Here is an 11936-nt window from a genome sequence, read left to right as displayed (position 1 = left end):
GATAAAGTATAAATTATCGTAGTTCTTTCTTTTAGTATAAAACTTTGTAAATCTTTGTATTGAAAACTATTTGATGAATTAGTTTATCATTTGGTCGTTTATATATCATTTTTGTTTTTACTCGAGATGTCGCATTCTCATATTGAGTTTTGAGTTTAGTCTTTAATATTTGGTTTCAAACCATGCAATTTGGAGAAACGCACAAACAACAACATGTTTGTTTTGATATTGCAAAATTGTGTATGTTGTTTGAGTTGTTTAGCGTAAACAACTCCTTTAGTAATTAGTAACAAACAATCAAGTTAGAAGATTAAGGAAGTATCATTTTGATTGGTCAATTTATGAGTTAATTACCATTATTATTATTATTATTCATTTCAGTTAATTAGCCCTTAATGAATGGGTTAAGGTGTATCGATCAGATGCAAAACTATGTTAAACAGAAAAGTAAAAACAAACAAAAAACAATTAATAATAAACAAAATTTCTGTAGTTATATTCAAAATGATCGTTGAAAAATAAAATAAATTTAAAGTTATCATTCAGTTTTCAACTTGTCGAGAAAAAATTATATTGTTTTTCGTCGAAGGCCAAAAAAAAAGTTTGTCCAGAAAAAAAAAACCATAGCCTGCTGCGAAGCAAAATTTCTGTCCTTATCCAATATAACCTCATTTTCCATTGGAAGTTCAAAGTCCGCATGCTTTCATCACCATCGTCCTCTATTACAAGCCCTACCTATTGTGTTTATTGATATTTTTTTTTATTCGTCCTAAACATGTATGAAATATTTGTCACTGGAAGTTAAGCAACCAGTAATAAACCAACCAATCAACGAACGCTGGTTGTCAGTGATTAAAAACATCAAAAGGAATGAAAAAAAAAAACTACAATTATTCGGTTTTTTTTTCAGTATTGAATGATTTGTAAAACTTAAATACATAATATAAACATAGGTCGGATGATATAGAAAAAGAAGATGTATTATGATTGCCATTGAGACACAAAAGACCAAATGATACAGAAATTAGCAACTATAGATCACTATACGACTTTCAAAAAGGAGCAAAGCCCACACCGCAAAGTAAGCTATACAAGGTCGAGAAATGACATATCTAAACTAATTCTAACGAGAAAAATCGCAGCCTTACTTATGTAAAAGAAAATGAATTAATAGATTTCTAACTTTACCATATATAATACGGATCAAAAGTACATTTTAAAGGGTCTGCTTATGACCATGGATTGATAGTGGTCTCATTTGCAATCAAACAACATGTCTTTACTTAGGGTAAGGTTGATTGATCAAAGGGTCCGAACTTTAATGAATAAAACTGCTGCTTCCTTGGGAGAATATAGAAATCCTTATTAAAATTTATATATAAAGGGTGATTCAACATTGAAGTATTTTTTATTTCTGTCGTCCGACAGTATGATCCATATTAAGGTTGCACCGCTTGTGTATGTTTGGTCAGATTGGTGACGTTGAATCGATTGGATATCACTGGATGGAACTCTTGCAATAACTCATGTAGAGGCCCAAAAGCACCATTCGTGACCCCTGGCAAATATGGTTTTAGATCCAACCTAATGAACTAATACCGGTATTTTATTGATTAATCGTATATTTCTGTCTTGTCCTAAAATGCCTGATATATTTTTCACTGAATGTTGCAGGGTAAAACATGTTTGTTAGCGCTCAACTTCCCCATACCTGGCACAACATAAGAGAACAAACTGTAAAAACCAGCTGCAGTTGACTTGACTCAATATATCGGTACAAGGACAACCCCCCCCCCCCCCAAAAAAAAAAAAAAAAAAACAACAACCATAGACCATATACACCATAGAAAAGGAGAGTCATATGCCATGTAGCTAAGGATAGGAATCACACAATGCGCCATATACAATTTTTAACATAAAGTGTACGGATGAAAAATCAAAAGATGAAGTTGTTATATTTGTTTTTATATATATATATAGCGAAAGCAAATTTACAGATCTAACATTGTTGGGTTGATGTTTAGACGAGTTGTATATATATATATATATATCACTCTTTTGGTCTTTTGGAAAATGTTGTTTGTGCTGTTTTTAGACCCTTCTACAACGAAATTTGTTTGACATGCACACGTATAAAAATTGCGGTTTTTATCCAACGCACTCATAGGTTTGAACGTAGTTATCAATTTAGACTCGTATATATATATATATATATATATATACAACTCGTCTAAACATCAACCCAACAATGTTAGATCTGTAAATTTGCTTTCGCAAATTTTTGGTTCTTCCCTCGCCGGGATTCGAACCCATGCTACTGTGGCATATATGGAATGACTTTAAGTTTATGAATTTCTTATTCAAATAATTATTCTCAATTGGAATTATTATTAGAAATTGAATATCAGTTTTCTGTGTCATTGAAAGAGTATTTGAATTAATATCAGATTAAAAAGGAAAAGTTTCCAAGTATGGAATTTAAAGAATTATAAGAATCTGATTTTGATTTTTTTAATATATTTATGATTATTCCAGTATGCATCTTTCATTGACTAATCAGTTTGAATTATAGCAACTGATGCATGTATATTTAAACTGATGCACACAAAAATTAAACCAGCTGCAAACAATTGCGAATTTATAAACACAATACAATACAATACAAATTGAGAAAGCCTTTTAATTGATAACCAATCATTTTTCGATACAATTGTCTTTAATGCTATTAATCAGAGATCTGTCTACTAATTAAGATACTTAATATCAATACAAACTAATTTATAAAAACATTCAAATTAATAAAGTCTGCATGCTTCTTTTTTTGAATTCAATCTCAAATGTGAGAATGAGAATTAGATGAGTGTCATTTGTGTACACACAACTTTAAATAAAAAGACACTTCTTTGTCACAGAAAAACACAAGTTCCATTACAACTAATAATTCATCCGTATAAAACTCAAGATTAAGAGAAGTCATACAAAAGAAATTGTGTTCTTTGAATATGGAGACCCCATACAAGAACCAAGTGTTTCAATTTGGCCTTACGCCAAAGTGTAACCCTCCTCACCAAAGTAGTCCAACTATGCCCGACATTATGCAGTTGTTATCGCCGTCTTTTCTGGCGGTGTTTGCAGACAGCAAAAATACGTTGACGTCACCAGCACTTGAGTATTCCCTTGCAAATACCATACTCGAAGATACAACACCCGAGAAGAGTCAGACAACTCCTAACCATGGCATCCATAAACAAACTCGCAGACGACTTCGTCTTAGTGCAGGTCATACACCTTCACCACACAAGCCAAGATACAGTGAAGATCCCTTGACAAAACTTCAACACAATCCCATGTTCAATGATTTAACAAAGCTACTCGCAGAAGAATGCCACCACATGCAAGTGCCGACCAACTTGATGAATATCACATGGGATCATAAAATAACTACTACTTCGAATGTCCATATTGGTCACCTAAAGCTTCAGAAAAGGTTCCTTCAGTTCAGATCAGACGATAGACTTCCAACGAAGGTGCGTGAAATTGAATGCAGATACAGCAAAGAAGTTAACACGATGGAGGTTGCCAGATACTTAGAAATTAGTTCTAGTAATAATTCTTCGGAACAAACATTAGCCGTCCATGACCGGTTCGACTATTGTCGCCTTCAGCTTATATCAGACACAAACAGAAGTATGGATGCCCTCGAACAACAAATAAAGGAACATCACCATGAATTAAGTTTTACATCAAACGATAGCAGCTACAACACTGACTATTCAAGTTCAACTCAGTATTCAGATATTGACGTCCTTGGCCTTGCTATGGCTGCTGCAGACGTTCATCCGTCTCATATAAACGTTAAACAACATCTCAATACTATGAGATCAAAGCATATTCCAAGTCTACTGGAAACTTTCGATTTGCCACGTCATGATTTTATTCAAAGCCAGGTAGATGTTTCACCTCCAATCAACGTGCAATCAGCACAAAACACCCAGAGACCGACGCCTTCGTTGAAACGGAAGTTTGAAGATGAGCAATCATTTGTCGATTACCGACAGCAAAAGAAATCCAAGCCTGAAAGCTTTGCTCAAAGACGTCAAATAACCACAGAAGCAACAACAGTTTTGACCATATGGTACGAGAATCATTTAAGCTATCCCTACCCAACAGACGAAGAAGTAGAGACTCTGACCATCCTGACCAGCCTATCAACACAACAAGTAAAGAAATGGATGGCAAACAAAAGAGTTCGTTGTTTCAATACCTTGTCAATAACTGGTAACACCCATCCCATTAAAGCAAAGCTAGCAGGGAAAAAGAAGAACATCGATATAACCAAGCAGCTTACTGAAAAATCAAGAGTAGTTCTGAATAATTGGTATCAGCACCACATTGAAAAACCTTATCCATCGGAGCAAGAAAAGAAAATGCTGGCACTAGAAGCAAGAATCACCATAGCGCAGGTGAAGTCGTGGTTTGCTAATAAAAGAAGCAGAGCAAATAACAGAAAGCGCCAAGTACCAAACTACTTCCTTGAAAAGTTTCCTGAATATGCACCTCATGTGCAGTTGGTTCAAGAACAAAGAGACCAATCAAGAAGGAAGTGTCGTCTGCAACCTGTTGCATTCCTTCCAGAACATGCCATGATCAACAATGAAAACAGTTACTGGTGAAATTTTTTGTATTACACGTATACTTATTAGTGCTACATGTGCTCAAGTATTTTTTATTCAATGTCCATTGTATTATGGCGTGACATTTCCTAATAAATATAGTGCTATGTATAATTACTGTTTAGTTATTCACTCTCAACCACATTGATTATACAATTTGTATTCCAAATACTTTTATCTCGGGTTGCAAAGAACTCCCATATCAAAAGATGCAGAAAACGCGAGTTCATTTCTGTTATTTAAACAAGAGATGCTGATGTAGATGTTAGCAAATATATGTCACTGTGCCACCTTCAACAATGAGTAAACCCTTTACCGAATAGAAAGATAAAAAGGCTATTAGTCTGTATTTCAAAAATGGTGCTCATTTAGGGAAACAATGTGTGCATGTGTGTTTAAACTGTTGACCATTTTATAATACAATGGAAACCTGTGAACCAAATAAGGGGAAAAAATCTGATCAAACCGTAGTTTTTTCTCCTCGCGGCATACTGAAATCAACGAGTAATAATCAAATTATCCAGAATGACTGCTTTTGAATTGCACTATTGCTTCATATATGAGGGTCTGGATTGGGTTTACAGAATATAGAATAATGAGCGTACAGAAAGCCACACATAAATATAAAGAATAAAGAAAAATAGGGTGAAAAATAAAGAATAGAGAATATTGGGGTACTAAGATATAAAGAATAGAGAATAATTGGCAAAACATATAAAGAATTTAGTCAGATTCCCTTGAAAATAAATACAGAAACGAAGGACCCCCCATCCCGACCCTCATGTATACAAAAAGCTGTCATCTCTTGGTTTCTTATACATGAGTTTGGTGTGTTGTGAAAATGATTCTTCAAGCAATATTCTGAAGTGTGTATAAATTATGTTTGATTTAACAATTCAGTCAGATGCAATAGGCGATCTCTGGGCATCATCGTAATTATTGTGACAGCCAATCGCTTACTAATTTCGCCGCTTTCATTTCCTGGTAATACTATTGCGGGTTTCTTATTGAATGTACTTTGGTCATTGTAATCGACATTGTTTGCATACAAACAATATGGCTTTGTTGATTGATATGTTGATTGGAGACCCGGAAAGATATCGTATCAACACTGGCCGCGAACATTTTCCGTTACACAAGGTCATTGTAGATAACAACAGTTCTACAAGGTCATTGTAGAAAACAACAGTTGTACAAGGCCATTATAGAGGACAACAGTAACTGCTGTACAAAGTCACTGTATAGGACAACAGCTGTACAAAGTCATTGTATAGGACAACAGTTGCACAAGGTCATTGTAGAGGACAACAGTTGCACAAGGTCATTGTAGAGGACAACAGTTGCACAAGGTCATTGTAGAGGACAACAGTTGCACAAGGTCATTGTAGAGGACAACAGTTGAACAAGGTCATTGTAGAGGACAACAGTTGAACAAGGTCATTGCAGAGGAAAACAGTTGCACAAGGTCATTGTAGAGTACAACAGTTGTACAAGGTCATTGTTGATGTCAACAGTTTCACAAGGTCATTATAGAGGACAACCGTAACTGTTGTACAAGGTCATTGTGTAGAACAACAGTTGCACAAGGTCATTGTGGAGGACAACAGTCGCACAAGGTCATTATAGATGACAACAGTAACTGTTGTACAAGGTCATTGTATAGGACAACAGTTGTGCAAGGTCATTGTAAAGGACAACAGTTGCACAAGGTCATTAGGGGACAACAGTGACTGTTGTACAAAGTCATTGTAGGGGACAACAGTTGCACAATATCATTATAGAGGACAACAGTTGCATTTGAATTATTAAAAATCTGGCAAAAATCAAAGCAAAGTAAACCGCAAACAATCAGACAGACGATATTAAATAATAAGATTCTTATAAGGATTCCGTAGCTGTGTCTCGCCTGCGATTGCTGATGTCAGTGTAAACGTGTAAAAATATAGGTCCATTTATTAATAAAATGCAAGTTTTTTTTATTTAAATATTCTTCAGTGGCTATTTAGGAGATAACTGTATTGTATTTTAAGCTCCGACGGCATCAATTGGGAATTTGATGGTTGCAAATTAGGTTTACTGGCGACGCGTTAGCGGAGACACTAAACGGGTATTTGCGACAATCAAATCCCCAATTGATGCCGTCGGAGCTAAAAATACAATATTGTTATCTCCATTCTAATGAAACTGACAGAAAACAACGTTAAAACATGTATTTAAAATCTGTCATATGCCGTCTGCGCTTGCGCTTGCGCGTACGTCCAATAGCATCAATTGTCAATTGATGCCATGCAAATAAGTGACGTTATCCAATCAAAATGAACGTTACAAACGTTGTTGCATTAGAATTCTTGATATAAAGAAGATTGTTTCCAGGTTTAAAATATTCCATAAAGATTTAACAAAGTGATTCATACCTAAACAATGCAATGACAGATTGCAAAATGAAAGTCACTCAATTATACATAAAAAAGAAAAGTATATTTTCACAAGTTTGATTCATACATTAGCCCTTTTTAAAATCATAAAAAAATCTGCCAAAATTGCAATGAAGGTTTGATAAAGATGTAAACTGTGTAAACGTGTAAAACGTTTATTTCTAGAATGAATAAAAAAAATAAAAAAAAAAAAACAAACTTTGTCCTGTTTCAGTAAAATGTGGAAATATGAAACTGAAAACAAAATTATGATTGCTGATGAAAATGTTTTTTTTCATGCCAATAAAAGCTTCTATCCAAGTTTCATAAAATGCAACGAAGGCCAGGCTTGACTCTGAAAAACTCCCTAGCTTAGACTGCATGCATGTATCTTAATGTCAACTGCAAAATAAAACTCAATCCATATATAAGTAAAAAAAATAAAAAAATATTCTAAGTTTTGATCATAACCTAGCTTAGACTGTATCTTAATTTTGTGGGTTTTTTTATACCCCCGCTTTGAAAAAAAGGGGGGTATACTGTTTTACCTCTGTCTGTCCTTCCGTCAGTCCATCAGTCCGTCAGTCTGTCAGTCAGTCCGTCCGTCCCATGAATATTTTTCGTCACATTTTTCTCAGGAACTACACTACCAGGATTTCTGAAATTTGGTTTCAGGCTTTATATAAGTCAGCTATACCGTGTGATGCGTTTTCAGATTCATCACTCGACAACTTCCTGTTTACCGAACACTTACATATATTTACACTATTAACATTATCCACTTGCGACGGGGGGTATCATCAGTGAGCAGTAGCTCACAGTTTCACTTGTTTTACATTTTTTTTCGGAAAGACATGGCTAACTTTTTTGTTTCAAAAGATAAACATAAGCAGATTTGTAAAAACATTAAGAAAATCTTCTTTACATAAGAATGGATAAAAAACCATTCCGTGATTTAAGAAAAAAAAGAAACTTAAACACAAGACTGGACTAAATATTATATACATCGCTGACTTCGACGCCAATGGAATATTGGATCGCTATGTCTCGTCTCTATTAAAAAAAACGTCAGCTCGAATATAAGATGATGAACTGCTTATTGGGTAGTCGCTAGATGTTTTGTTTGCAGTTGGCGTGAAAAGTACAAAAGATATTACAGATTAATTAATTTAAGCAAGTAAACAGATATTAAAGTGCAAAGGATCCTAACATATCACGTTTACCCCTTAATAATTGCTCTAGTCGTGACAGCTGTATAAATGATCAATTTTGCATGGAAATAAATGGAATCCGAAAGGTTAGCACTGATCCGAAATTAACATATACACAGCCAGGCGAGAACAAATGGTATTACAAACAGAACAAACGAGATTTCTATGAACTTAACTAAGTTCTAAACATTTATTGTATTGTTACAGAGATTTGCATTCTGTCTGTTATACAAAATACCAACAAAGCGGCGACAAGTACTAAATTTATTATGAAAGTAATTTGTATAAATTAAATCAATTCCGAATCAAATAGTTATATATCAAGGGAAAATCATACATAAAATACTTAATTTCCTGGGCCCAGAAGTTCAAAAGTGTTGTAAAGCTATAGCAGTCGTTAAGTTAAAGTCGTTGCATTTCACAAATTTGAAAAAACTGGTCCCTGTATTCTAATTATTAAGTTGCCAATATCGTGATAAAATACGAGGTGCACTTCAATGCAGTGCTCAGTGTTTCCGAATTGAAATGACAGTTAAAATGTCCAAATACCATACAAAATACAGATTTGCTAAATTTTGTAAAATAAATATTGTAATCTTTACCATGATGTACATTGGCACACCTTTTAAAATTCAATGCAATGGAGAAAAACGTTAAAAAAAATTGTTTAAACACATGTCACACCAGATTTCAAAATTTCACTCTCAAACCTGTTGCACTTTAAAAAAAAAAATCAACATTATATAAATATATATTGTTATTCTATTGAGTCTTTTGTCTGAAAGCGTGTTCAATTTGTTCCAACAAAAGGAGTTGTTTCACAAGAACTTTCTGTTGCTTAATAATAGCTGCATTCGTATGTTTTCATTTTCACTAGAATTTGCTAGATGATAAGAGAGCTGGAAAATTATAACCAAATGAGTACCAGTAACAAAATGTATGCTTCCAAATTAAGAAATATACATTCCTTCAAATACAGAGACCAATTTATACAATACACGATACAAAACCATTCATCCTATAATGGTTTACTTCTTACAAATTGTGACTTGGATGGAGAGTTGTCTCATTGTTACTCATACAACTTCTGCTCATGTCTATTTAGTTTTGTTCTTTACTTCTGCTACATCTGAACTGTGAAAGCTATCTTCAAATGTTAAACATCACTTAGATTAAGAGCACATTAATACACAGCTGAATGCTCTGACAGACACTTTTCAAGATTATATATACAAGTTCTTTGTATTTCATACTTTCCTTCAAAAACTGGTGCTTGCTTTAAAAAATGTACACAACATACACCATCTAGTGGGCCTAATTTGAAATAATGTATGTGAGGTGTCCCATGTAATGCTGTATTGTCATATTATTTTGGCCTGGAAACAAATGTTTGAATTGTCTATTACATGACTGGAAGTTCTTAACATTTGAATTGTCTCTACACTAATAACGGTGCCATAATTATTTGAACCATTTTAAAAAGCTGTCAAAAATGTACATTTTCATCATCCCATTTTATTTTAAAAGTCACCAACTGAAATATTGTTAATAAATTGAACCAGATGCTCCGCAGGGCGTAGCTTTATACGACCGCAGAGGTTGAACCCTGAACAGTTGGGGCAAGTATGGACACAACATTTAAGCTGGATTCCGCTCTAAATTTGGATTGTGATTAAATAGTTGACACAGCATAGGTTTCTGACACAGAATGAATGTATTCAAATGAACTTAAAATTTTTGTTTTCTCTTAGAGCAATTCACTATGCTGTTGAATATTAATCCTGTCAAAAAAATGTTTGAAGAAATTTTCTTTTTATTTATGAAATTTCAAATGAGAAAAATTGAACCCAATTTTTTAATCACATCCCCCTTTCCCTTATTCAAAAACTAATTTCAATTAAAATATTCTAATGGAGTTTGCAACAATTACTACTCATTTAAATACATCATAAAATATTAAGATGTAAAAAAACTGCTTGTTATCACTGAATGGTAAAGATTATTTAAATTTATCAGTTGGTAGTAAAAAGTGAATATACATTGTATATTGTATATAACAAAGATTTAAGTTGATTCTGGACAAAGAAAGATAACTCCAATTAAAAAAAATTCTTGCAGATATTTCTTGCTTACTTTACTGGACAAAGAAAGATAACTCTTAATTAAAAAAAAAATTTGCTATTTCACAATATTGTGAAATTAGATATTTCTTGCCATTGCACAATACTGTGCAATTGAAAAGACTTGCTATTGCACAATACTTAATAGTTAGTTTAATTTTGGACCCTTTGCACTTTAATTTAGACCAATTTTAAAACTGGACCAAAAATTAAGAATCTACATACACAGTTAGATTTGGCATATCAAAGAACCCCAATTATTCAATTTTTGATGAAATCAAACAATATTTAATTTTGGACCTCGATTTGGGCCAACTTGAAAACTGGGCCAATAATCAAAAATCTAAGTACATTTTTAGATTCAGCATATCAAAGAACCCCAAGGTTTCAATTTTTGTTAAAATCAAACTAAGTTTAATTTTGGACCCTTTGGACCTTAATGTAGACCAATTTGAAAACGGGACCAAAAATTAAGAATCTACATACACAGTTAGATTCAGCATATTCAAGAACCCCAATTATTCAATTTTGATGAAATCAAACAAAGTTTAATTTTGGACCCTTTGGGCCCCTTTTTCCTTAACTGTTGGGACCAAAACTCCCAAAATCAATACCAACCTTCCTTTTATAGTCATAAACCTTGTGTTTAAATTTCATAGATTTCTATTCACATATACTAACACTATGGTGGGAAAACCAAGAAAAATACTTATTTGGGTCCCTTTTTGGCCCCTAATTCCTAAACTGTTGGGACCGAAACTCCCAAAATCAATACCAACCTTCCTTTTGTGGTCATAAACATTGTGTTTAAATTTCATTGATTTCTATTTACTTTAACTAAAGTTATTGTGCGAAAACCAAGAATAATGCTTATTTGGGCCCTTTTTTGGCCCCTAATTCCTACTGTTGAAACCAAAACTCCCAAAATCAATCCCAACCTTTCTTTTGTGGTCATAAACCTTGTGTCAAAATTTCATAGATTTCTATTAACTTAAACTAAAGTTATAGTGCGAAAACCAAGAAAATGCTTATTTGGGCCCTTTTTGGCCCCTAATTCCTAAAATATTGGGACCAAAACTCCCAAAATCAATACCAGCCTTCCTTTTATGGACATAAACCTTGTGTTAAAATTTCATAGATTTCTATTCACTTTTACTAAAGTTAGAGTGCGAAAACTAAAAGTATTCGGACGACGACAACGACGACGACGACGACGCCAACGTGATAGCAATATACGACGAAAATTTTTTCAAAATTTGCGGTCGTATAAAAATTCATCATACTTGAAGATGACTGTTACAGTTATTCTGGTATGCAACTTGTTTATATCCATATGGAATGTTTTAACTATATATTTTAACTGTTTAAAAAAACAAAGGCCATCATCAAACAAGTACAAGTTTTGTTTACTACTGCTCCTTCAAAAGAGTGTGCATGATGTCCTCAGGAATCATAGTACTGGTAATCAAATTCAAATGAAGAAAGTCACATGCCCTTCTTCTTGAATGCCATAGGCTG

General features: G+C 33.5%; 1 protein-coding gene across 1 annotated transcript; it reads left to right on the top strand.

Annotated features, from left to right (window-relative positions):
• Positions 1-3002: 3002 nt before the first annotated feature.
• On the top strand, positions 3003-4673 carry LOC134684718 (homeobox protein 3-like). The gene has a single exon (XM_063544024.1). It carries the CDS (start codon positions 3003-3005, stop codon positions 4671-4673), a length of 1671 nt encoding a protein of 556 aa, XP_063400094.1.
• Positions 4674-11936: the final 7263 nt, after the last annotated feature.

Source organism: Mytilus trossulus, chromosome 9, assembly GCF_036588685.1.
Source record: "Mytilus trossulus isolate FHL-02 chromosome 9, PNRI_Mtr1.1.1.hap1, whole genome shotgun sequence".
NCBI lineage: Eukaryota > Metazoa > Mollusca > Bivalvia > Mytilida > Mytilidae > Mytilus > Mytilus trossulus.
Note: the sequence above shows the minus strand (reverse complement) of the source record. Positions and strands in the feature narration are given on the sequence as shown.

Excerpts from the sequence above, each read along its gene's own strand:
- LOC134684718 (XM_063544024.1), top strand. The coding sequence starts at position 3,003 with ATGGAGACCCCATACAAGAACCAAGTGTTTCAATTTGGCCTTACGCCA.